Source organism: Stigmatopora nigra, chromosome 7 (assembly GCF_051989575.1).
Source record: "Stigmatopora nigra isolate UIUO_SnigA chromosome 7, RoL_Snig_1.1, whole genome shotgun sequence".
Lineage (NCBI taxonomy): Eukaryota > Metazoa > Chordata > Actinopteri > Syngnathiformes > Syngnathidae > Stigmatopora > Stigmatopora nigra.
The window spans coordinates 7692914-7720561 of NC_135514.1; the positions used below are offsets into that span (position 1 = coordinate 7692914).

At 38.0% G+C, this 27648-nt stretch overlaps 1 protein-coding gene and 1 long non-coding RNA gene across 5 annotated transcripts in view; one reads left to right on the top strand and one right to left on the bottom strand.

Moving 5' to 3' along the window:
• Window positions 1-27648, top strand: part of LOC144199428 (receptor-type tyrosine-protein phosphatase U) — a 121525-nt gene that overhangs the window by 85674 nt on the left and 8203 nt on the right. Inside the window, exons 13-26 of one of the 4 annotated variants that reach the window (XM_077721058.1) lie at window positions 2861-2897; window positions 5502-5640; window positions 7834-7857; window positions 8034-8188; window positions 8976-9163; window positions 13770-13842; window positions 13930-14006; window positions 16775-16792; window positions 19609-19645; window positions 20414-20511; window positions 21409-21525; window positions 23090-23244; window positions 24815-24950; window positions 25521-25670. In XM_077721058.1, coding sequence (XP_077577184.1) covers window positions 2861-2897; window positions 5502-5640; window positions 7834-7857; window positions 8034-8188; window positions 8976-9163; window positions 13770-13842; window positions 13930-14006; window positions 16775-16792; window positions 19609-19645; window positions 20414-20511; window positions 21409-21525; window positions 23090-23244; window positions 24815-24950; window positions 25521-25670 — 1404 coding nt within the window. The remainder of the gene's footprint in view (window positions 1-2860; window positions 2898-5501; window positions 5641-7833; window positions 7858-8033; window positions 8189-8975; window positions 9164-13769; window positions 13843-13929; window positions 14007-16774; window positions 16793-19608; window positions 19646-20413; window positions 20512-21408; window positions 21526-23089; window positions 23245-24814; window positions 24951-25520; window positions 25671-27648) is intronic. The other 3 variants (XM_077721060.1, XM_077721061.1, XM_077721062.1) reach the window with 3 other exon arrangements.
• The window catches only part of LOC144199439 (uncharacterized), a 51286-nt gene continuing 36566 nt past the window's right edge, over window positions 12929-27648 (bottom strand). The window contains exon 6 of the long non-coding RNA XR_013326913.1: window positions 12929-13117. This is a non-coding gene — a long non-coding RNA (uncharacterized LOC144199439). The remainder of the gene's footprint in view (window positions 13118-27648) is intronic.

A 27648-nucleotide genomic window follows, 5' to 3' on the forward strand; every position in this document is an offset into this window, starting at 1 on the left:
TGTTTGGCAGGATTGACTTTAAGAGCATAGAATTACTGTAGTTACAGTTGGGATGACATCATGTCCATCCTTTTGACTTGCATGACCTCACCACCATATGATCTAGCTTTTGTTATCTCTGTTCCCATGGCTTTCCATGTATTTTAAAGTTACACGAATAGAGGTGAATGACTCATCCATTACCACAACTCAATGGAGAAACATAGTGAAGGAATGCAGTGTGTGCATTTCATATAACTGGTGTGCTAAGCGTGGGCTTAAACTGGGTTTCCTGGCGGATAGGATTAGGTTTTGTTTAGTCTGGCAGTGGCCTAGCCTTCATGACCCACAATGAGTGGATCCCCAGCCCACAGTCAATTCTATCGTCCATAAGATTGTACCGTAGTATTGTCGTTACTGATGACATTAGTATAAAATTGAGGGAACCTGCATGTATGCTCATTTTACACTGCATGTTACTTATTTGGCTCAACAAGCCTCAGATTGTTATTATCTTTCATTGGCAAACATACATTGGTATGAAAAACAAGCATCATTAAAAGTGGGTCATAATTAAACTAAAGAAATTGGAAAAATGTGGACACTTTTGTTCTTTGATATATCTTTAGCACACGTTTTTGTAAAACACTTTCGGTAAACTCGCTGACCCGTGACCTACATACAGGTAAAGCGAGAGGGTATTTTTGGGGGCCATTTGCAAGTGCTTCTCTTCTTAGAATCTTCTCGAAAGAGTGACATCATGAGAGCTACAAAAAACAAAATCCTGAAATGACCTAAAAACAACGATTCTTACGGAACGGCTTGCTTAGTCACTTTCATTCTATGTCATGAAAACATTGCGTCAATCAAAGCACGTTCAAAATCTTGTTCTTTATTCTCTTCCAAAAAATCTTTCAGCCATTTCATATTGCAAATCAATACTTGTGTAACAGCTCTCCTTACTCGAATCAAAATGATAATAACATTCTTTAATTGAGTTTCAACAGTGTTTGTATTTAGTGCTCTAATAATCAGCCAGAATAATTATAAGTTAACATTCATTGCAGGGGTTTTATGCGTGTGTATGTGTGTTTACATATTCACGGCAATCAAAAAAGTAATTTTGTACAAAACTGCATCTGCTCTTATGGGACGTAATCACATTTTGTATTAGATAAGAAACCTTGCTTGCATTCCTATCACTTGAGAATTAAATGACCATCTTTTCATACCTTTAACAAATTTGAAATGACCACTTTATGTAAATATCAACTTGAATATCTTTACCAGACAGCAAGACAGAATCTGTCGGGTATTGCCAATCAAAGTTTCCTCCCTGTGTCATATTGACTAACTAATTAATCAACGTCTGCCGAGTTTGTACCAGTCTTGACAATTTGAAAAATGGCAAAATTAGAGCCGATACTCTGCAACAGTGGAAGTAGTTTGAACAGTATGGGGCCTCATAATATTTAGCATTTAGCTCAACTAATTATCTAGAAAGTGACTGTCAAGCCTATGTAATTGCTTTGATTGATCCGTCGAAAGAGGCACTTCAAAGTCTGTAGATGCAAGACTGCCGCTTTGCCGTCAAATTCGACAGCTCCGACTTTACACCCAGATTCGCTGATATGTGCTAGGGACCTCTTGATGTTTGTTGGCTTTAAGGCTGTGTGTTTGAAAGTGCCAGGACCCACCTGCTCTTGCAGCATGCTTGGCTTTGCGGACAAATGAATGAATACGCGAAGCGTGAGCTTCACTGCCAAGCTTACCAATTAACTCTTCAGCTAAACTGGCACGCAAAAAGATAGGAATTTCTATCTTGTAAATCTGTTAAAAAATGGTGTACATTTAGAAAATTTAGGATAATCTGGTGGCCTGGTGATTGAGTGGTTAGCGTGATGTTGTTGTTGTAAACCAAAACAATATTTAGTATACAGTGTTCCCTCGCTACTTCGTGGTTTGGCCACCGTGGATTCAGAGCTTCGCGTTTTTTAAAAATACAAATATTACATTGAGACAACATATTTTACAGTATTTTTTGTTATAACATGAATTTCACTCTCTCTACCCGTATTCTGTATGGTGTACTGTATACAGGGGGGTGAAAAAAATAAAAATTAAAATTAAATTAAATTAAAATTAAGTATTTTTGAAGGGGCATCCCTACTTCGTGGAAATTCACTTATCGCGGGTGGTCCCGGTCTCCAATAACCGCGATAACCGAGGGAACACTGTATTTGGTATCTTACTGGATGTTAAGAGATGATTTTCTATGAAAATGAAGAATGGGATCATTATGAGCGATGCAATTTTTGCTCTTTTATATATGTGCTCATTTTGCAGAATTCTTATGCCCAGATTGGCGTGTGTAAATTTTAATTTTGAATGCATCCTTTCCAAGGGGTGGCAGGGTCGAGTTGGATCAGGATCTTGAATTTCATTACTCTTCTTTGACAAAGGTCCCTTTTTCATAACTCCAAGATGTCATCAGCTTTAATTTGAAAAGAATTAATTTCTTTTCATAGTGGCACATTGGTGCATTGGAAATCTTCCGTAATCATCTTCCCCATCCCACTCTATCCCCTTTTAAGTCTAATCTTTTCTCCTTTGGCAAACACCTCTTATCTATCTTTAATACACTATCACAACTCTCTGATGTGAAGTGATTTCACAGCTTTCTGTTCTTAATAGAACTCCCATATTCTAGTTAATTTTTTCCTTTTAGTCGGAAAGCATTTTCAACATCCTTTTAATTTCGAAAGAAAAATTGGTTATTGAGCCCTTTCAATGTTTCCAATTTAAGATAATTTTTCTAGTATATCTACTAGTGTTCCTTTGATGCTAATTAACAGTCTCCTTCTTGTTTTTTTTGTTGCAGGAATCAAGAATAAACTGCATCCGCATAGCTCGAAAAGGTAATTTAGATGGAATACTTTGACCTTAGGTGCACATTACGTCAATAATCTATACACACTTTGCCATTTCACATTTCTCTTGTTAGAATGGACAATCTATATAATGTCGTCTAAAGTCTATCTTCCACCGTAACATTTTTTTTCCCCCTGCAACTTCAAAATGAGGACTGTGAACAAATGTTCTCCGACAGTCCTGCTTGTTTGGCTGTGGTTTTCAGCGAAAAGGGCAGCAGGCAGGGAAGGATTAGAGGTCAGGCTTTCATCGTGTTTGTTTGCAAGCGGCCGCTGGGACGAGTATATCAAAGGCAGACCCTTTGTTTTCATCATTGGTCCACTCGATGGGTTACATCTGAGGGGCTCCGACCTCAGCGGACAAGAAAGGTCCTCCACATCAAAACTTCCACGTGTAGCAGCTTGGTTTTGGTCTGAGAAACCGCACCCCCATTGTAACTTAGGTTTTCAATTGCCAGGAAGATGAAAAGGCCAAGGAAATTGACACTAAATTAATTATCCTTACTGTATTATACTGTGAGTTTGAAGTGAACACGTCATGAGTTTATAACAGTATTTTACAGTATTTTGCCATCCAATAATCATACCAAAAATTTAGTTTTTTAATTTGTCTGTAAATCTGCAACAAAAAGTTTCATTCTAGAAGATTTTGGAAGTTAAAAAATGAATCAACAAACAAAAAGACAAACATACAACATTCATGTCACTGAAAGAAAATGAATCATTTATTTCAAAGTGTGACAAGTCATGGATTTCGACTGTGAACTCTGTGAGGCAACTTAAATTAACATGGAGTCAGCTTGAATATCTCTTCAACTGTTTTTATCAAGCAGCCCTTCACAAGCCAAGTGGAGGCAAATGATTCCGACTCGGATACGTAAACTGGAGATTGCATTTCGACTTCCAGGTGACAGTTTAATTAAGGGTCTCCTGGCAGGCTCAACATGACAATAGACTTTCATTTCCCCCACTAAGCACCAATTTCCAGCATGGAGGCACTGGCAAATGCTCAAAATCACGTGGAAATTCATTTTCTGCTCAAGTTCAGTTTGATGGATTTTTGAGTTAGATGTGGGAAAAGCCTTTGAAGGACATGTGATGGAAATGTTCACATCAGCGTCTACATTTCTTGATCTTTCGAGAATATTAAGTGGCAAAGTGAACATAAGGACCCGATGAAGGGGGTTTCCAAAATTGAGCATAATTCCTGTTCTGATTGATTTAGATTTTGTGTTAGTTGTGTTGCTTCTCTTTATGATTTAACACGTGCAAAATTGCTAAATATATAAACCTTTACACAACAAATGAGCCGTAATGAGTTCCTGAATAGCATTTCGGCCAAAGTTTGGCAGTAATATAGTAGCAATATCTACCTAAACTTACTGCTCGTTCATGTCAAACAGAACAGATGGTCTCTAACGCACAGTACAATATCAAATTCAAAGTCTTTTATTTACACAAAGTCTAGCAGGAAAAAAAAGAAACAACAAAACAAGTTGAAAAGGCAGTTTGATGTTCAAAGAGCAACGTTCTACGAGCTTTAAAACATCTGCGTGCAATTAAAAACTAAGGCTTATGATATGGTTAAATCCTCCCACTTTCACTTCAATTCAAAATCCAGCCATAACGGTGCACACCAGCAAAAGATGGTTGGTTTACATCATAGCTGTGTTAATATTTCCCCACCACAAAACACTTTTGCCCTGAGCAGATTGCGAGATATAGTTGTATCCTCGGGCTTGGCGTCACATACTGTCACTGTCGAGACGTTCCACTAGCCTGAAAAAGGCTGCTTTGAGGGCTGGTAAGGCCTTTTAGTGTTGACTGACACAAACAGAATAAGTAGATCAGTGGGTCGGTCCTGTGGAGCAAGGTAAAGGGATATCTACCACAAGGAACATGTAGAGAGTCTTCAGAGAAAGAGGACCTTTTCAATGACCTGCCTTAAAGGTTCTAACTTGAAGCTGCTGTTTGCAAGACTTACAGTATGTTTCTGAAATATAATAAGCAACTTAGTGTTTACAGGGAAAGCACCTAAAAGGTGTTTAAGCAACGGTATGTGTGGTACATTGGGAAGCAAACAAAGGCAACTGTTTCTAATCAGTAAAGGCATAAAATGCGTCTTGAATTCCTTACTTAATTATTATTATTTTTTAAATGACCTTCCTTTATTTAAAGCTGGTATAGAATCACTTTGTATCTAAAACCCAGCTCTCTACTTGACTATCTAGTTTCTTGGTTTGACTGACACTGGGGAAACCTGTCACTTTCCTATTTGCATGACTCTTTCATTATTGGCAACAATTTGAAAGGCCTTTTGAAATATCACTGCCGTTGAAATGCAGTGGTGGCATTAAGAAAGCCATTAGAATTCAGCAATAGTCGTTAATAGTCAGGATAAGTTGAATAGATGCATTGTATATCTAAAAGTATTTACCTGCTGAGGGAGAGGAGAAGCTTTTCAAAGATGTGAATTTTCTCTGCCACTACCTCTCCTTTAAAATGGCATTTGTGTGAATGATTTTTTTGAACACCTTCTGCCACTTTGAAGCAACGCTCCATTTGAAAGTGCATTTATTTTGATTTTTACAGCCGCCTGCAAAGACCACCGCAAGGCTTTGGAGGTGTCCCAGAACTCCGACGAAATGGGGCTGATTCTTGGCGTATGTGTCGGTGGCCTGGTGGTGCTTATTCTACTGCTGGGTGCTGTCATTATAATCATTAAGAAAGGGTAAAGAATCTTGATTTGTTGAAAAAAATATTATTTTTTTATCATTGCTATTATTTTGAGTATTAGGAATCCCGTAAGGGAGGTTACTTTTTGTTTGGCGCACATCGCTTTCATTGCTTTCACCCCTTCCACTCTATCGAAAGGACCAATAATTGTCATCTGCATAGCTCATTTCAGTATGTGAAGTATTTAATTAACGGCTGATGCAATTCAATTAGCTACTCAATTACACACACCAAGCACAAGACCGAGGTATAAATGAGTTAGTAATTGGGAGGGAAAAGGTGTGCTTTTAAAGACTATTAGCCACTCAACCTTAAGGCCTCCTGAAGAATTATTCAGCCATTTCCTCTACAAGCCTTTAGTAACTTAACTTCTCTTAAGATTATATACAGTCTAACCAACATTGTAAAAAAAAAAAAAAAACATAACAACAAAATTAAAAAGTAACTAAATTTGACCATTCCAGAATCAAAGGGGCAGCCATATTTACATACCAGAGATGTCCCCATACTGACCTTTAGACTTCGGATCCCGATACTTCTCAAGACTAATTTTGCCGATACCGAACTGATGCCCATTTTTTTAGACTGGTAAAAATAATGTGAAATATTATGTAACCAGTAAATGTACAGACCTAAGATCAAAACCTTGATAACAAAACTGTGACCACTCGCACACTAAAATGACCCAAAATAAATGAGAATGAAATAATGACACAAAAAATAAGTCCACATATAGTGATGCCTTCAAAGACATGATTCACAAGCCAAGAGGAGGCTGTCTGATGTGCAAAGTAGTTGGTTCCATAATTTTTGAGCGATAACAGCAAGGGGTTGCTCCCCTCTGAGTTTCTTTCCGGTTTTAGGCAGAGTCATAAGTAGCTGAACAGCTTAGGAGGGAGAGTGCGCCATTTCATAACAGTGAAGAAGCTCTGAGAGGTAAAGCAGTGCATTTAGTGATTCGAAAACTAATAAACTATTTAAAATGGATCCGAGAAAGCACCAGAAGCCACTGTAATGAGAAAAATATCCTCAATTTTAGCTTTCCCGTTAAGACGGCCAGTAGCATGCTGCACTATTTTCAGATAGTAAATGGACTGACGTAGTATTTGCTGAGTGGTGTCAAAGACTACATTCTGAAAGTAGTTTCAGCTCAGAATCAAAGTCCAGTACCCAAGAAAATATCTGGAATCCAGCATGACATGCTTGTCTAGGCTATAAAATAACAACCCTTCTTTGCTTCTTGCTAGGAAATTTCAGACCAAGGTAGGCGCTTTTGTATCATCCAAAAATATAAAGCAAAAATATGCAAGAATTTCTATTAGACTAGAAAACCAAAAATGACTCGCAATGCTGGTGCAGATGGTAGAGCCCATTGATTGAAGGTCGAGGGGCTCTCGATGGTGGTCAGAAAGGCCAGTGAAGCAAATTGCGAGACTGCCTCGGGGCAGCTTTGGCTACCATATATAGGTTCACCACCATCTAATGTGGAGTTAAAGAATAATGCAATGAAAATCATCTTTGCGTGTTCTGAAAAGGGCATTTTTACTATTATTATTAGAACAGATCCCTGTTAGATACTGCCACTGAGAAGAGCTGAGACAGAAAAAAAACTGAAAGCATTTTCTCAATTATGTGAAGACTAATACCACATTTTCTATCATAGTTGTGAAATTATATCACTAGAGGGACAGTTGACTTCAGAGCTTCTACTTTTTTAATGTTAGAATAGCACAGCAGACAAAATAGGAAGTTAAAAAATCCTATCAAATGGTTGACAGTCTCTTGGTCAATATTTGAAGACTTTCCATTTTAAATTTCGCACCAATCCGCAAATTAGCTCAGGTTCCTGTGCTAAGCGGCCATGACGTTTCTCTCTTCAGATAATTGATTGCTGAATTTGCTGTGACAGGAAGGCCATGTGGTCTTTCTGCTTGATGCATCCCATGAGAGACATATTCTATTTGAAGGGAACACACACACACGCACACGTTCTGTTCAGCCATTGTGCGGCGGAATTTGCTCGATAAACCTAAATCCATCACATGGTCACCTGGGCTTGTGGCTGACTTCCGGCTTCTGCTTTTCATTGTAATCAATGCGTTCTGCTTTTAGCTGACATAGTCTTTTTGATACATCTCTTCTTGATTTTGTTTTCCCTCTCTTCTACTTCCTCCTGCACTCTTGCCAGAAGGAACTACTACTCTTTTTATCCGTAAGTGATTATGCCTCTTTTCTTTTCCATTATTTTGTGATCCATCTCACACTTGCTTTTGGCTCTGGCTGTCTATCACACAGCAGGAAGGCATGAAATAATAATTGAGAAGCTCATCCTTCTTTTTTTTTTTTTACTATCATGCTTCATCTCTCCTCTTCTTTATTCATCGGTAGGAAACCTGCAAACATGAATAAGACACCTATTACTTACCGCCAGGAGAAGAGCCACATGGGCTCAATGGAGCGCAGTTTTACTGACCAAAGCACCCTGCAAGAGGATGAGAGAATGGCACTCTCCTTTATGGATGCTCACACTTGTGGAAATCGAAGTAAGGAAAAAAAATTAGATAACTTTCAAAAGTTGACTTTTTGCTTCGCCAGGTACTCAAAATGTTTTTGCCAAAAAATACTGTGATTATGGTTTGATCTATTTTAACCTTCAATCCTGGACAAGCCATTTGGGATTCTTACCATTTCACCTACAATTGAGTGCCCTTTATATTGTCAATGGGAAGACAAGGAAAAGACAGATGTGTTTACTTTGCAGTTGTAACCGATATTGGTCAGCTATTCACATTCGTCAACAGCGTCAAATTATCCATTGGATCTTGTTTTGAGATGTAACTTTGTAGTAAATAATATATTGTACAATTAACTTTTTCATTTGAACACTTGATATTGTGACAATAGGTTTTTAATTGTTTTTCCTGTTTTCATCAAATCCTAAATTGATCACAATGAGCTGTTTAATTTGAGTTTATTTGCTAATTAGTCTTGCAAAGTATTCTGTAATTTTCATCTGTTTTGTGCTCGGCGTGAACAAATGAAAATTTGTGCATTTAAGTAATTCTAACTTTAGATTACTTTTAATTGAATTATTATCTCTTTTATTTAACAGTATTTGGAACTTGGGGAAAATTATTGACTCAAAATGTTAACGCAACCACGCAGTACTTTCTGCTTCATTGGGCCTGTATCTCATTAGTGCGCAATCCTAAATTAGCATCTGCAGCTGTGCGTTAGAATAACTCAACTGCAAAATGTTTCAAAATCCTCAATTTTACACTAGGTTGTCGTCACGTAAGATAGCACGAAATTAACGCTGGCTTATTGCAGGTGATCCACGCAGTTCTGTGAACGAGGCCAGCAGTCTGCTGGGTGGCTCCCCGAGGCACCCGTGCGGCCGCAAAGGCTCCCCTTACCACACGGGGCAGCTGCACCCTGCCGTCCGAGTGGCCGACCTACTCCAGCACATCAACCAGATGAAGACAGCTGAGGGCTATGGCTTTAAACAGGAATATGAGGTGAGCTATTGTCATTTTCCCCTCACACTCACTGGCGTGCTATCTGACAAAGGAGATTTCATGACTAAATTACTCAGCGGTCTATTCAAATGTAAATTCCACAGCACAGCATGCATGTAATTTAAGTGGGTGTGCAGTGTCATACATTAAATGTTGTATGATGAAATACTACATGAAGACAAAACATCCCTGGGTATGGGTGAGTGGAGTTGGGTAGGAGTTTAAAATAGAGGCAACCATGCTTTAGTACAGCACGTATCAATGTGAAACCATGAAACCATGGAGCAGGTCTAGTTTAGGTAGGGTGTGAAGTGTGTCTTTACCTCTAGGGTGTAACAGCATCAAGTATGAAATCAAGAGAGTGATGCACACCCCGCAAATAAGAGAGCACTTTGGCTTGCTCCACTCCAAGAGGTAGATGTGTAATTTCTACCTGCTGGAAATAAGCGACTAACTTGGCAAACAAGCTTGACGTTAATATTGAGAGGAAAGTATGGAAAGGCGTCACTCCACCTCTGACATCATCCATTTGTACAGCCCACTGAAATCAATTATTATTGTTAAAAGGCATGTGGATCACACTTAGTTTGACGCTATGAATCAATCATTCAGAGATGTGTCGGATGAACAAGTGTTGCGGGGGAAGATTGATGAGGTTAAATGTCTCAGTAGATGTTATATTCTCTCTTAATAGAAGGTAAGTACGTAATACTTTTTTTCTGCAAGAATTGGTCTGTGCTATAGATCTCACTTTAAAAGAATGTTGTTTATGATAAAAACTATCCAGTCCAAGGTCCACTGCCTTTCTTAAGGGTGCAATGACATCATTGAAAATTATTTTCTTGTTGCATTTTCATCTTGAGAAACTTTCGTCACAACAGTATTGTAGTGTCTAGAGCGTCTGCCTTTGAATAATCTTATTGAATTTAAGGAGTTCTGTGTGACGTTTGCATTACTGATACATGAGCAGAAATGCTCTTATCCCTGTTTTCGCTAGACAATGTGATTTGATTCAATTCAGTTCCTGGAATATTGGTTAGCGTGTCGGCCTCAGAGTTCTGAGGTCCTGGGTTTGATCCCAGGTCAGTCTTCCCGTGTGGAGTTTGCCTGTTCTCCCTGGGCTTGCCTGGTTTTCCTTGGGTACTCCCGGTTTCAAAAACATTCCAAAAATGTGCATGGTAGGCTGGTTGAACACTCTAAATTGCCCCTAGGTTTAAGTCAGTTCTGGTTGAATCCTGCCTGTCAACGTCAATTAGCTGGGATTGAGTTCTATTTGACTGTGACCTAGAACAACTAAGAAATAGAAAATTTAGAGGATGTTTTTCTGACAATAAAAGACTGACAGTGTTCCTTGATAACCTTACCATTGCACTAAATCTAGATCACATGGGCTGGTTCCCTCTGATTATAGAACTCAAATTGTATTCATGAGTAATAGAATTATCATGGATTTACATGTACACCTGTAAGATCTAATAGGATCTAATGCACAAGCAGTATAAAACATGTTTGTTGAATGGAAATCTAATTTATCTGATTTTACCATCTTTCACTTATTATTATTTATTAGGGGAGATAAATTCATTTGCAAGAGCTGTGTCAATAATATACTCTAATTTTGCATTCAATTAATTGATATTAATTCTACCGGCAAAACCAATCAGGGTGTCCTCTCCCTGCTATTGGCTGGCAATCATGAATGAATGAATGAATAAATATTAATTCTCCAAAAACAACATTTAAAATATTGTAATTGGTTCCCTCACTTTTATATCTCAAATCGTTTGTGTTGTCTACAGCCAGATGACGCTATAGCGAGTATAAAATTGCAGATGTCCTCAATTTGTCATTGTCAATGGGATGAATTTGAATATACGTGGCAATTATACAGGTATGTAGCTTGTCAGCATACCTTCCAGTGAATAATAGACACGTTGGCAACAGGGAATGTTATTTTGCTGCTAATAGCTGCTTACCTTTACTGACACCAGTGGTAAGATTCAGGAAATGAACAGTGAACTTATTCCCTGAGGAAAAACCTGTCGCTGTCACCCTTTGCTTGTTTCATTGTTTAAAAAAAGTGAGCAGACATCTTGTGTCGCTATTTCTTAGTGTGTCCCCCCCCCCCCCACCTCAAAGCTTGTGGACTCATTAAACTGTCCCTCATGGGAAAAACACAATCCACCCAGAACAAAATCAATACACAGCTCTTTGCGACAGAATGTGTTTTGATGAAGTGTCTCTCATCCGAGGAAATTGATGACGACTATCATATTACACCTTCCTCGCAGGTGTAAGCTTTTTATTTCCCTGAGGAATACCTGTGTTCTGTAAAAACACTGATCAATAATTTGCAGTGAGTTGTAACAGAGCTCATTCAAGTGACACTGTCTGTCCCTATATTTGTTTTCTCACCACACAAACTTCAACCTCAACTCCTCTCCAGTGTCAATTTTCTGGGGATCTTGAGAGGTTTATTACAGCCGTGGGCCCCTCTGTGTTGAGGTCAGGGAGGATGATGAACTCCCGTAGTAAACATGTACTTGTAGCAAAGGTTACCTTTGAATCAGAACACCAGCAAAACAACAAAATAGCACTGTCATGCTGGTAAACCTAACAAGAAAATTCTGAATGTAGAAAACCAAAGACACTTATTTGACATGGTTCTCGCTGCTTTCATCTTGTTTTGCCTATTTTAATTGATGCTGTAAACCAACCCATCCCACAGAAAGCTACCAGTGAGGCTTTCTAATCAATCTTCTACAGGCTTGTATTGCTTTGCTTTCCTTCAATATTGTAAGGTACCCTTGCTTTTCCCCCTCTTTGTTTTTTTTCTCTCTGCTCATCTCGAGACAGCCGAGAAGCGATGAGAGCAGAACAGCAAAGAGCTGCAAGGTCTGGCATCAAAATTTAAGAGGACGTGGAAAAGCAGTAGAGATGTACCAATGTAAAGAGTTGGAAGGTAAAGGGATGGAGGAATTGAAAGAAAGGCGGCACATGGAACAAGTGAGGAGGAGGGTGTAATCCGACGCCGGATTTGGCGGGTTCTTGGCTCTCTAGCAGGGAGAACTGCATTGTAATCCCCTGCTCAGCATGCAGACTTTGGCAGAGTTTCATCGAATTTCCCCAGTGGCTAAAACCGCGGGGGGTATGCCAGTCTTGAAATATGCATGTGTGTTTGTGTGCAGACGTCTGTTTGGGCTATTTGTGGAACTAATTTCAACCCCCACAGTGGACCCTTGACAGAAGTTTAGGGTGACTTTTCTGAGTGAAAAGGTTTGGTAATAGTTTGCTTGTTCGTGTGTTGCAAAAGGTTTTAGCAGTAAGCCATGTACTTTAAAAGTATTGTTGATGCTTGAAAAGTTTTGAACTTTTAAAGGATGATTCTTCCAGATCAGTGATGAATTACTATACTATACCGTAATTGTATTTTCTCTGATTAGATCATCATATTTTGATAAAGGGTTTTATAGGAAAATTTCCAACTATTGCATTCTATTACTAAAATTATCTAAACTTGCTGCTATCTATGGCTCCAAAGCTTAAAGTGACTATTATATAATACAGGCTTTCATGTTTTGAAGAGAGATTTTACTGGTGACAGCAGGGATTTGGTTGAAATAGGGATGGATGTCAAACTCAAATACAAGAATTACCATTTGTAGACATTTTCTGGGTAAAATAAATTGAAAGGAAGTTCACACAAGCCCTCAAATGTGATTTTATTTGATTGTATATGTATAATGGTGGGGAAAAAACATACCATTGGGCCACCTGACGGTTCAGTGATTCTTTCAACTCACTTCAGTGCAGGCAGTCTGGGTTCGATTCCCACTCGGTGGTTGTGTGATTGCGGGTGCGAATGGTTGTCTGTCTTCATGGATGCCCTATCACTGACTGGCGACTAGTCTATTGTGTAGTCTGCCTTCCACCCAACGTCTGCAAGGACAGGCTCTAGGATAAACAAACAAAACACTTAACATAAGAACCACTCTGCCGCCCGGTCGTCATATTATTTTTCTCATCTTATTATTTGATCAAATATCTCTCATGCTTCTTGATATCAAGCAGGTGCAACACACTATAGTTTTCAAGAATGTGTGTGTTTGTGCCTGTCTCTGGGTGCTTTTGTCCGACTTTATTCTGAAAATTTAGGCGATTGGTCAACAATTTCCTCAATATCAGTTAAAGTATAATACAAATAAGAGGATTCAAAGAATTCTGATAAGGTCAAAGGGTTTTTATTGTACTGTATAAAACACAAAGATCTATCTGGAAACAATGGACAGTAGCAATACTATAGAATAGGTAGAGAGAAAGAACTCTTGAAAATAAACACTGGGATTCATTTATTCGAAGTAAAATCCTTTTTTGGGGGTAGCAGCTAAGTGTACAACCAAAGATTTGTGAAAATAGAAGCTTGGTGAGACTCAAAAGGTACATTGATACAATGCTCTGAGCTCAGTTCTATTGAATTTTATTTCTCGCATGTAACATGATACCTCCCCACAAAACCAAACAGTTCTTGAAGTAATCTTTTTCGGTGCATAACTGGGGTTAATTCTGAAAGTTCCTCAAATATGCCTTACTTTTGTTCTCTCCGTAGAGCTTCTTTGACGGCTGGGATTGCACAAAGAAGAAAGACAAAACCAAAGGGAGACATGATACCTTACTGGGATGTAAGTCAAGATTCGGAAGAACATGCTGTATCAAACTCATTTCATATCTCAATTTGATTCTAGTTTTTTTTTGTCTAACCGTCACAGATGATCGTCACCGAGTGAAGCTCAACCCTCTCCTGGGAGACCCCAATACCGACTATATCAATGCAAACTATATTGACGTAAGTTTTCTTCTCCTTGACTTTTCCTCTTTGGAGATTATTAGAGTAAACACCCTAGTGAGGCTCTCATTCAATATATCCAGTAAGCCAATCAGCCAGCTGGTCCACTTTTACCTGGAAGCTTTCACCCAATCAAACTACTTGCGTCATACTTGTCATCTGCTGCAGCACACTGATGAGCTAGGCAAAGTCGGCTATCCGTTTTATTAAAATTGGAGAATAAAGGCATTTAATACCTTGGAAAGGAGATGAACCTTTTTGTAGGATGACACTAATCCTTCTAAATGAAATCGACTTGATGTCATTTAAACTCTAGTGGAGCGTAGGTGCAATGGTGTGGTGGAGATGGCAGATTAAGTATTGTGGATGGTTCAATATCCTTTTCCTTGGTCATTTTAGAGTGTTTTCTACTCATGATGTACCATTGCAGTTCTCACTTCTAATTAGAAATCCTGTAAGTAAATCAATTCCATGTATTTCCAGTTCTATTCACAACCATGCAAATTTGTTTCAGAAAGGCAGGATTCACCAATAGACAAAATTTATGAAAAAGAGCTACGACTTGTTGGGAACAAAAATAAAATAAAATATGTATCTCACAGCTAAAGATGGAGGTACACTACATGCTTGTACCTGCTCTGAATTTTGTGAGTTATGTCAAGAGAAGTGTGGAAATCTGATATGGATTCTTTGTCTCGCAAGATTTATTTCACACACTTCGTAGTCGGACTCAATATGGTGCCACTGTGGTAAGCCGAGGTAGAACGATCTTATGCTGGATGACTGAAAGCAGAAACCCTTTTCTGTCAAAGTCTTTCTGGCGAATTGACGTAAAAGCACATTTCTTACTAAGATAAACGTTTTAGGCACTTAGGTCTCCTTTGGTTGGATTAACCTTTTATGACAAATCAAATCAAGTAACAGCAGTAGGCTTAACACTGCACCTTTTTTCCCCCCTCTGGAATGACGGCTGTTGGTGAGAAGCATTCGTACAGTTTAATGTTGAAAGCGTATTACCATCTTGGCGACTAACTGTGCTTTTGGACTTAGAGGACGTTGTCTCAGGCTAATGAAAATTCCGTTATCTGTCAAGACTAACACATCAGGATGAAAAACATCTGTGGGTAGACGCATTTTCATTGGGTCCAAGCCTGATTGAAAAAGCAGACTCTGAATAATTAACAATAAATATGTATATTATTAGATTCAACCTTAAATATTAGATCCACAAATGCAAGGTTGTTGTGCACTCAATAATACAGGACAGTAAACAGTTCTCAATTAAGAATTCACATCAAACTGTTATGATGATGATAATGAAAAAAATGCTGTTCAGATCTTAGTCCAGTGAAAAAAAACATTTAAAAAATTAATCTTTGACTACATTGATGGTGTACTTGGGTGGAAAATTTTGCTGCGGGTCCGATTTGGAATTCATAACTGGTTTTAGTAATGCTCTGCTGAGTCGTTTGAATGTATATCTTTTACTGATTTAATGTTCTTTTCAGTCCTGTCCCCAAAACATCTGCTATTATATCAATTCACAAACGCTTAACATTAAGAATGCGGTGTTCTATCGTATTTGTAGTGATTACGTAACCGTTTTTAATATGGAAAATCATTGCTTCATAATTCATGTTCATTTTTTGCTTCCAAAACAGATTGGAAAAGGAGCATTCTGTTTTTCCCACTTTCTTTCTCATTTATTGCTTGAGACCTTGCTTCCTCAGATTCAATTTGCTTAATTAAGAGGGACAGTTGTATGCATGCAATGTCTGACAAAAGACGAGAAAGCAAGGCACTACGTCTGTTGCTGCGTTACATTTAAGCGAACCAATACATTATCATTATTATTTCATGACGCATTCATAATATCAGTTTATCTAATGAAAAAACATATCTGAGTAAGTCAGTGAAGTTTCAACTAATAAATACGTCATAAAATGTCATAAATAAAATCGTGCAAACTAACAATATGTAACTCTGACAACTTTTCATCTTAGCCTTCAATTGGGAACATTTTCTGCTCCTTAGCTTTAAACTAGCATTTTTTTTTGCCTGTCATTTTAAGGGAGGAGTGTATTTAACGAGATTATCATATTTTGCAGGCTTGTTTGAGGTTGACACTCGTACCAGATGTTTGTTTTCGGTGATTTCAACATTATTGGCACCTTTTATGTATTGGACAGTTTTTTTCCCCTTTGTTTCAAATGGAAAAACAAAGAAAGATTAATTATAGTATTTAAAATTGCCCAGCTCTTGTCTTTAAAGATTTTTTCATTGCAAAAAATAATAATCAAATTATGTACTATTTCAGGACAAAATGTCCATGTTTTTCAAAATTTCGGGGGTCCAATTAATCAATTTTTGTCATTTTCAACAACATAGAGATTGCAAATTTTATTTGAATACATTTGTGGCAAAATTGAATAGAACACTACTCCAAATGTGACTTAAAGCCATAAAGGTAGGGAAATTTTTCACTTTACATGCTAATTCCATCCGTGTACGCTGACAAGTCTTTGCTATTCCAACACGTCAAAACATGATTATCTGTCCAAGAGTTTTTCCATGGCAAAATACATCCTAGATAGATAGCGTCAACTCTTACGACTCGACCCACGTGACGTTTCATAATCACATATACGCACACCTTTCCACCTGTCTGTAAAGCAAGCTGTCTACCAAAAAAGCTTGTTTCATTAACTAGCATATATGTCTTCTTTTTCTACTCCCCTCCCCATTTCCTCAACCTTGCACCCCTGTAGATTCGGATTAACAGGGAAGTAAGTACTTCACCGCTTGTTCTTCTGCCTGTCTTCGCTCGCTTTCTCCCTCTTTTCTACCCCCCTCACTCCTCTTTCCATGCTACTCTATCCACAAATACTCAATGTCTTTAAGGATTGTGTTCATTTGACATGGAAATGAAAACAAAATCCCAATCATTAATGATTCCAAATGAACGGAAGCGCCCGTGTCCTCTTAGCATCGAGGACCCCGCTGCCTTTGTTAGTCCTCTTAAGTCACCCAGGAAGGAAGTTTAGTTGCCATGGTGATCGTCTCGACAGAGGAAAGCGAAAGCGTCTGTACTGATAGGTTGACAGGGGCAAGAGGAATTGTGGATAGCAGGCCTGGTCATCCATTTCCATTTTTTCAACATATTTGCAAGACAGTGTTGTGTTTATTTTACCCTTATTTATCTGGTTCGGACAATTTAAAACACACTGTACTCGTACGGCAACCAGTTTTCTCAAGTATCCGATAGATCTTTTGAACATTTAGTTCTTAGAGTTGCTCCGACCTAACTGACCCACAAGATATTCAGTTCATATTTAGACGTTCGCTTTATCTCCTCAATAGAAGTGACGTTTCCAGAGCGCAAAAAGTGTGTTTCTCCTCGCAAATGTAGAGAGACAGTGTCGTCTTTACAGTAGAAAACTCGCTCATTCTCCGTGTCCATGCTTTAAACTCCCACAGGTGATGTTTTGTTGTGTTTATTTCGCTCAAGGCTGTGAAGGTGTCTTCATTGTTAATCAATGTCTAGCTCATCCCTTATCATTCAAAAAAAAAATGTATGGCATCTATATACGTAAGGCTCCTGTAGACCTTTGGCATAAAGGATCTGAAGAATATATTTTTTTCCGAGAAAAACCTGAATTCAATGATTTTCTGAAACTATGTAAAATTCCTTTTGAAGAGACCTTATTTGTGGCACAAAGGGATGAATGCTGGAAAAGGTTAGGGCTATGCTGTTGAGATTATTATTTCTGTTGGAACCCTCTAATGCATTTAAGATTAAATGCTTAGTTGGAATGCAACTATATTCGTGGACAAAAGTTGGGTTTCCTAAACTTTTCAGCTTCATTCATTTTATTGCTTTCTATTTTTATTGTCTATTTTTTTTAAATGTCTCGTGTATAGGACTCATGCACCCATTGTGTTATATGCACTCTCATAATCACCCTGCAAAACCCAATTTTCTTTTGTACTCATGTGGCCCCCTCATTCCCCCCAAACATGGAAGTGTTATCCACGTTGTCATTTGATACGTTGGGATTTTCTGTCTTCCGGTAATTATCTTTGCATTTTTAATATATTAATGTTACAGGAGGATTTGGATAATTCAACTCTATAATAAGTTTGTTGATATCCCTTTGCATTCAAAAATACAACAAGTTTAGTTATTATAGAGTTTGTCAGAGTACATTTACCATTGATTCTTATTATATTATAACCAGCGCACTTTTTTCACAAGTCTGCTAAAGTTTGAAAAATGGTAATGTTCTTAATTTTTCTGCTGAACCAAAACTATACTACTATAAACAGGTAATTGTGGGTATTCCCCATAAACACTGGTACATTTGAGAAGCATTCTATTAAAACCATGGTTTTGCAAATAATTAGTTTTTTCATCAAAAGCCAGGTTTTTCTTTCATCAAAAAGATAGTTTCAACTTATTTTAACTGTATGGAAATTTACTATTTTTTCCAGTATGTTGTAAGGAAACGAAAACCCTTTCAATTATTTATTATATTAGTTATTTTGATGCAGCAGAAGTTAGTTGAACAAATCAGGGACTAGAAATTTAAAGAGACATTAAAAAGACATTTCAAATCAGTAATTTTAAAATATTTAATGTACATATCATTTTAAAAATGTATATTGCATTATTGCATTGAAACCCATTGTGGATAATATGGTAAACGCCTGCATATTCAGCACCTGCAGACATGTTTTATTTGGAGTGATGGAAAATCATTCTTGGCTGCTTTATCCAACTTATTCACCAATTTTGGGTGTTAAAGACAAAATGGAAAAATGGGTTTTAACTATTTACAGATTTTCACGATTCACAGTCAGACTCTGTCGTTATTTCCTGTGCCCAGACCCAAGGTCCACCGTTTATCCCTCTTAGCATCTGTTATTTTTAATTTTTAATTCAAAAACCCAACTTCTCAGATTTGAGTACAAATTCCAGCATGCTGTTTGTAGGGTCTTGAGGGACATTTCTGCTTTTTTTTTGTCTAGGCTTATCTACATATTTTCAGATTTCCAGTCCATTCACATTACTTGCTTTGAATTACTAATTTATTGTTCATTGATCAGCGCCTCTAAATTTTGTACTTTTTGGATATTTAAATTGGATACATTTTTAATGAACAACAGTGGCCATTTCTAATCATTTTCATACATCTCCATGAAAAATTTCCCACTAAGAATGACTTTAATTTTTGTAAATCGATAACAAAACTCAATGTTAACACAACAGTTCAAGTTTAGTTTTCTTCATATCTCTTTTGTGGGTTTCCAGGTATTATTCATTTATTCTGCTCAACTTTCCTGGGAATAAACCTTGCTGAAGGAATCACATTTTGACAGATTTATTGGCATTTTCCCATGATAGGGACATGAGGGAACCAGTGGCTCCTTGTGGATGTTATGAGTGCAAAGACTCACGAGTCAGCAGTAGGTCAGAATGCACTAAAACACAACAGAGCACTGTCGGGGAGCGGGTGAAATGATGAGAGGGAAAGACTGAGACACACAGCTGTGTGTGAGACAGATGGCTTACTCAGCATGTCATCCCTCTTTTCTTTTTTAGGGCTACCATCGATCCAACCACTTCATCGCCTCTCAGGGTGAGTGTCCTCGTATCGTGTGTGTGTGTGTGTGTGTGTGTATGCGTGTGTGCGTAAGTGTGGTGTTTATGGGTGAGCTAGGGTTTAATAAATGAAGGATTATGTAGCCAATGAACCCACTCATGCACAGACACATTCAAAGGTCTTATTGTGCCTGGATTGTTAGGGTTGTTTAATTAATCATGAAGAGGAAGCAGTTAATGAATGCATTAGTCGGTTCTGCCTATTCTCGTAGGCAATGTGGAATCTCTATTATTGCAAAGAGAACATGTAGTAGTTGATCCATATCATTTCCCGGGAACTTTGAGAACTCTGAGCATTTGAAATTTCGCTCCACTGAATCTAAATTGTTCAGAGGAGTGTCAGCTCCTTGGCAGCTGCTGTCATTAAGTCACTCAAGATCGCTTTTTCACAGAGATGAATCTAGCATTCAAGAAGGAAAAAAAACAGCCAATCAGCTTTCTTTCTGACTCCTTTGCTGTTCGAAAGTTGCTCCTTGCTCCTTTAAATGTCTCAAAGTTGATTGATGGTCCACCAGGCTTTTATCATCATCATCATCATCTACTGTTTTTCTGTCACCTCTCACCTTTTTTGCTCTACCGGGAAAGTTCTCCTATACAGCTTTATTAACAGTGCAATCTTCAGAGATCCTGCTATCAGAAGAGGACACTAAGGTCCCAATAATAGGGGAGCTCTCAAAGTAGCAGCTCTTTCATTGAGATGACAGCTGTTTGATTATGTTCTTTATTCCTTCACTCTTTCTTCCAGGACCCAAGCAAGAAACACTATATGATTTCTGGAGGATGGTGTGGCAGGAAAATTGTTTCAGCATCGTCATGATTACTAAACTGGTGGAAGTTGGCAGGGTAAGAAATAGAGATGTGCTCCATTCCCCCCTTTTATCTCAACATAATAGTTGGATAGATTGTGCTTCCGTCTGAATAAACTGTGTTTTTGACCATGTGCAGACTGGTGAGGATCCTATGCAACCATAGCAGTCCACCACCATCCATTTTGATTGTATTTTGGCCTTTTTCAAGAAGGATTTGAGTGACTCAATGGCAATATGGTTATGGTCAGATGTAATAAAAACTTGCTAGCCATCCCAGTTAAACATACTCTCATATGTTTATTTTTCAAGGTAGGGTGGAATGAAGAATAAGGTCTATGAACTGTTTAGCACAATAATTCTTTTGCAAGGCAACAGTTCACTACCACCAGGAAAAAAATAGCTTGTTCTGCCATGTATGAATGTCCCATTTTCTCTATTAAATTCGAGAACATATTACCTGAATAGATTGTTAAAATCACATCATTTTGGAGTTCAATACTTGCATGCAATTTGGTTTTCCATTTCGAAACTACTCTGAGTGGTCAACAAATAAGCAGATTACACTTCAATGGGAAGCCAAATAATACCTCTTTTATATGCTTAGCCTACAGTTGATTATGCTGTTTCAAACATGCTACCAGATGGTATTTCGAGAAAGAATATTACCCTACACGTTTTGGATTCGAGTGCAAGTATGACATGAAAATCTGGAATCCAAATTTCAGCAAACCTAAAACCCTTTATTTTAACAACATTTAGACATTGTAAGATGAAGTAATTAGAAAAAACTAAAAATGAGTGCTAAATGCCAGAAAGTACTTGAGACTGACCAAACATCTCCAAGTTTGGTACTCGATTTATGCGTCAATTGGTTCATGAATATGAGGAGGGTTGATAGTGAAATATTGTTTTTTTTATTTTTTATCTAAAGGTAAAATGCTGTAAATACTGGCCAGATGACAGTGAGATGTATGGCGATATCAAAATCACACTGCTAAAAACCGAATCGCTTGCTGATTATACTGTCCGAACGTTTGCTTTGGAGCGGGTGAGTACTTGAGCAACATTTTCTTCTTAAATTATTGGTGCATGAAATATATTATTATGCCAATTATGTTATCCACATCTTCCTACAAAAATTGTGTATATTGTAGCCAGAATGCTTCAACGATTGTGATGTCAAAAAATACATTATACGTACTATAGTGGATTTCTAATTACACTATGTACGTATATGAAGGGACCTTGAATACATGACCCTCATGTCACATTCAAGACCTTCCTGACTCCACTCTTTACTCTTCAATAACGGCAATTTAACACTTGGGCACATATATTTACGAATACACTTCCGATGCTTTTGTAGACCTGAATACCGTTCAGCCATCTCTTCAACAAGCGAGAGAAAACATTCAAACAGCAGTGGATTTATTGTATTTACCCTCCATCCTGTTCATCCAAACATTGTGGGATACAAGCACAGTTTTCTCCTTTGTCGGTTTGAGTGAAATCCATGTATTAAATGGCTATATACACGGCACCACAGCAGAGCAGGGAGACGCAGATACGCCACACCAGTGTGTGTTATAATGAGTATCAAGGTCACCAAGAAGGGTGGGCATTCTGGCATACTTGCTTTTAATTGGCTAAAATCCTACCAGCATTTTTAAAATACCTGCCCCTAGAATTTATTCAACAAGATTTTCTTTCTGCAGAGATGCACATTAATGACATTTGTGTTGCTTGTCTTTTTTTTAAGATGTGAGGGCAAGAATGATTATTATGGAAGTGATAGGGCTTATTTCTTTGCCATCACTTCCCAACTAAACTTTAGAATTTCTCTTAACACGTAAGCAAGTAAGACCTCAAATTATAAACGTTATATTACAAGCCATTAAATACTTGGCACAGTTGGCTGCTTACGGGCGGAGGGATCGCGCATTAATCTTGGGAAGAAAAAAAATACATTTTATAATTAGTCATTATCGAGACAGAACTGCCTGTCTTTCCAGCGTGCCTGCTGCGGTGTTTAGCCTGGATGGCCTCTTTACTCGTCTGTCAATCTCCTGGAGATCCTCACTGGAGGACCTCCAAGCATCTGAGAAAGTGACAGTGGTACAAACACAGAATTATCAGCACACTGTCACACTGGCTCTTTCGTATGCACAATCTGTTGTTTATTCAAATGAGAAAGAATTTGGGAGCCAGTGACAGCTGTTTTTTTTTGTTTGTTTTTTTAGTAGGATGTGTGGTGGGTGGCGTTCTGTCTTGAACAAATCTTTGCTTTGCAGCTTTACTATGTTGTCTTGGTATAGGGGAATAAATTGTGCGACTGCAGCCAGTGCCCCCTGGCGCTCAGGTCTGAGTTATTCCTTCTCGTTTGTAAAACTGCAGCTGTTGTGAGTCTGCCATACCCTGAGGCCAAACTGTCCTAGAAGACCTAAGACCTCATATAAATAGTGCCCACAGTCAAGAAATATGTCACATCTATCAGACAGGAAGAACATCACTTAAAAGATTGAAGGATATCTTTTTTTTTAAAAAAGTCCCTTTGGCTCTAATGCAAAATGTTGTCTTTTACACGCTCATGTTAACTATGTTTCTGTTGCCAGAGAGGATACTCAACCAAGCATGAAGTCCGTCAGTTTCACTTCACATCTTGGCCTGAGCATGGGGTGCCCTATCACGCCACTGGTTTGCTGGCCTTTATACGAAGGGTGAAGGCCTCTACTCCTCCTGATGCTGGTCCTGTGGTAGTCCACTGCAGGTAACTTCATGTTAAGCACTTTAAGTATAAGTTATGTATTACAAAGGACAGTAGTCATTTGCAACAACACTTTATGTACAAGGCAGGCATACCAATTCACCAGAAACAATGGCTGACCTAGAAGAGGGCTTATAATGGTTAAACTATATAAGTATAAGGGCATTGGGTGTACATTTATGTTTAATACCAGCAAATAATGATGTTATGGGGAAGCAGCAATAAGGATTCTTGCCACAGCTTTTCGGGAACAAACTGGAGTTTCCATTGTAAGTAAACACATACACTTTGTAGATTTGGTATCTTTTCTTACGACTTTCCCGAAACCTCTCGGATACACCTTATTAACCAGAGGAATTGCACCGTGCGCGTCACGGCTCCGCCAGCAAACGGCAGCAGGATCAATTTCGCAGCCATTAAAATCAATGTGTGTAGTTACACAGCCCACGGTTGCATTGCATCTTCGTTGCGACGCTGCTCTGCCGGTTGGAGGAGTTTCATAAGGCTTCTATTTTTTGCCAGATGCCACAACCAAACACAATAATCCAGTCTAGCGTAGCACGAGAAATAGCGCAAGTTCTATTTGACTATGAAGTCAGGAGTATACATTAACATAAACATCTCATTTTACAGTATAATGACTATAATTTCTTGGTGGTTTTGTATATTGTCTTCACAACATCAATCCGTTATCGATAGACCTGTTGGAATACAATCAACAAGACTAACTTTAAGAAGATTAGTTTTGAAATTAAGGTCAAGTTTACATGACAATAGAAGATAATAATTGCCTTAGTAAGTCAAGTAGCTATTACAGTATATCATAAAATAGCCTAGTTGAATTTCAACATCTGCAAAATTTCTGCAAGAACTACTACAAAGAATTTAATAGCAGTAGTGCTGACACTAGTACTTAGAGCACTTGAATTTAACAAAAAAAAGTAAGCAAATGCAGCAGAATACCAAGACTATTCAACTTATTCAGCATTTCAAAACTACTTTCCCATGGCTGAAAGTGAAAGATAGCTTAAAAAGAAAGAAAGAAAGAAAAAAAGACAGACTTAGGGTTTCCATGTCAACAGCCCGGTCTTGTCTCTTGATTAAAACCGGTCTATCAAGCGGCTCTTGTTAAAACCAGGCATAGTTTAGGTTTTTCAAAGGTAATTTATGCCCCCTTAATTGCAAATGGCTACTGACAACACACATATAGGCAGAAAAGCTCGGATTAGCAACTAAAACACCCACTGGAATTCCAAAACTATCCAAGAAAATAAAAAAATAAAAACTTTCCTTCACTTCAAAATAGTTCCTTGCTATGTCTGTCTCAGTCAGAGAATATAAATTGGCAACAATATTTGCAGTATTCACTCACACTTGCAGACACGGTAACAATTTCAGTAAGCACAGTCAAGAAGGAATAAAAGACTGATCTTTGAGGTTTCTTTGTTTTAAATTGGGTGAACCACCACTGGAATACAACAGCTACGTGAGTTAATTATTGCAAGGCAAACTCAAAAGACACTACATTTGAAGATGAGCAATCTTCCTAATGATGTTTTTCTCTGTGTGACAGTGTGGGGGCAGGTCGCACAGGCTGCTACATAGTGCTTGATGTCATGTTGGACATGGCGGAATGTGAAGGTGTAGTGGACATCTACAACTGTGTCAAAACTCTTTGCTCAAGACGCATTAATATGATCCAGACAGAGGTAAGACCCAAAGGGGTTAAACATCTTTTGCTCCATTTTTATGGACCATGTTTCCTTATTATGGTTGCATGGGAACTCCAACATATCCCAGTTGACTTTTGCTAAGGCTGGAATTAATTCAAACTGGGCTGTTCAATGGCCAAGTTAAGCATGGGTTGGATAAAATGTGAATTTCAGGTTCTTTTTAGGTAACTGTGCATCTGCTTTTTGTTGTTCCATTCCCTCTGGAACATTATCAAGGTCAACGTTGTCTTTTAGTTTCTGCTGTGGCAGGCACGTCCTGTTTAGGTGTGCAAATAATTTACATATTCAAGATGTATTATGCAAATGAATATTGACGTTGCTGTTCGTTACATATGCAGCGATTTGCCCACTTCCCCTTAATTAAGGGTCTTCCCATCCACAAATGTTTGTTTGCTTGAAGATACAGTCTGCATTTATTCTACAACAACTTGGTTACACTAATGTGTTTAATTTGAAACATTATAGGTCAGTGTCTTTTAGCCACTGTTTTACTCAATATATTAATTGTTTATTGGCCTCATATTAGATTCTTCTTTCTTCTCTCAGGAGCAATATGTATTCATCCATGATGCTATTTTGGAGGCTTGCCTATGCGGTGAGACGGCCATCCTTGTGAATGAGTTCTCGGTTGCCTACAGAGAATTACTGAGAGTGGATTCCCAGAGTAATTCCTCGCAGCTACGTGAGGAATTCCAGGTCAGGTTTATCTTTGGTACATGAAGTATTATATAGTTCGTTAAGAGACGATGGCAGTTGTTAATGCAGTGACAGTAGGAGGTTAAGTCCATTCAATGTTTGCTTTTGTTTTTTTTCCTCTTCTTTGCCGCATGCGTGCAGGGATTTCTCAAGATTTTGAAGATCATATTTAACATAGATTCATCTCAAAGGTTTTGAACTTTTGCACCACCCTAGCCTATGATCAATTGAGCCATTTTGGGGTTACTCCATTATGACTCCTACTTTTTTACAGTTAATCTGTTCATCCGTTGAATGTTTCATACAAGTGTTTAGTTAAAAAAAAAAACACTTCACAACAGCTTATTTTGTTGTTGTTTTTTTAATGCATTGGTGCAATTTGGCAAGTATAATTTTCTCTTTAATTTCGGCCAAGAAATCTTTAAAATATACAAACAAACATTGAGTGAAAATCTTCTCCAAGGCTGTTCAGCCTTATTCAGTATCGACACTAAATGTTACATGACCTCTTTTTGACACATTTTCAATCAAATTAATGTTTAATTAAGGAAATGAATTTTAAAAAATTACAGATAATGACCTGTTATGCAATGATAAATAACAAAATCCCAATGACGACATCTTTTCACCTTACTTCATTCATTTGAAAACGTTCACTGAGAGTACTTTATTCAGGTTGTTTTGTTATGTTTACACCCAGGTGCTTCCACAAACGTACTCGTTTGTGTATTGTGCGGGATGTTGATGGTGCCACTTCCCTGTGTGACTGCATTCAAATTTTTACTTCGCAACAACAGACTCACTGCACATTTTATTAGATGTTGATAAGGAGAGAAGCAAAGCAGCTGTGTTCTCAAATTCTCCTTTAGCATCATCCTTTACCACCACCCCGCTGCAGTGCACTCCTAGACAGCCAGCCGCAATGAATCCCGGTTTAGCATTTCAAAGTCAAACTGCGTAAGACTGTGCAAGACCTTTTAATTTGATGTGCTTTTATCCTTATGTTGTGCATGGAAATTAAAAAGCAAGTATGTTTAGGATTAGGAACATGTGCGTCCAGTTTGACACGATAATTACAAACATGCCTTGCATTGATGCTGCCGTCTTATCCAGCCGTGACCGTTGTTCAGAGGCCTCACTGCCGCCACCCAATACGCTTTTTACACTCTGCTTTTGTGCCATGTGTGGAGTTCTATTATTAATATGTAGCCTTTTCTATTTGCCTTGGTATCGTGGTATAGTGAGGATATGTGCTATGAGATATGTGCTTCGAGTAACACTATGTGGTGCTAGTACCTTGAAGCTTTCTGCCCATTTATTTTGTATGTATGGTTTTCCGACTGGGTTTGTGATTACGGTTTAAATTTTCTAAATTTTCTTTATATTTATATGTAGATATCTTTCCTTTGTATCTATTTGACCTTTTATATGTTTCAATGAATGCAATTACAGAACAAGGGAGTTAAAAAGTTAGACATAGACTAAAGACAACGTAAAGCTCAATGGATATTTAGAATTTTAACTATCTATTGCAAACGGCAGAGATTGTACATTTGTGGGGGGATTTATCTGAAAGTATGTACTTCAAACCATTTCCCGTCAAACTGAATTGCTTCATTTGCTGCATGATTTATGATTTCATCGTTTCATATATGAGAGCAGTTTATATGGTCTGTACTAATGCAATTCCCATCTTCAGGTGACCAAAGTGAACGAGTGTTTAATTAACTGGACTAAAACTGTGCTGCCATGAAAGCAGGCTAATTTCCAAGAAGGCAGCCTTGGAAGGGTATTTCCTTACAATTTATTTCCTACTTGCTGGGCATATGGACTGAGCGAGCCCTGTTGCAAATAGCCAAAATCAATTAGTAATGGAGACTCCCCCATGAAGATGATCGTGATGGCCTATATATGAACTTGTTTTTTAAAACAGTTCATCATTTAAAACACATTTTACAACATTAACGTTATAAAAACT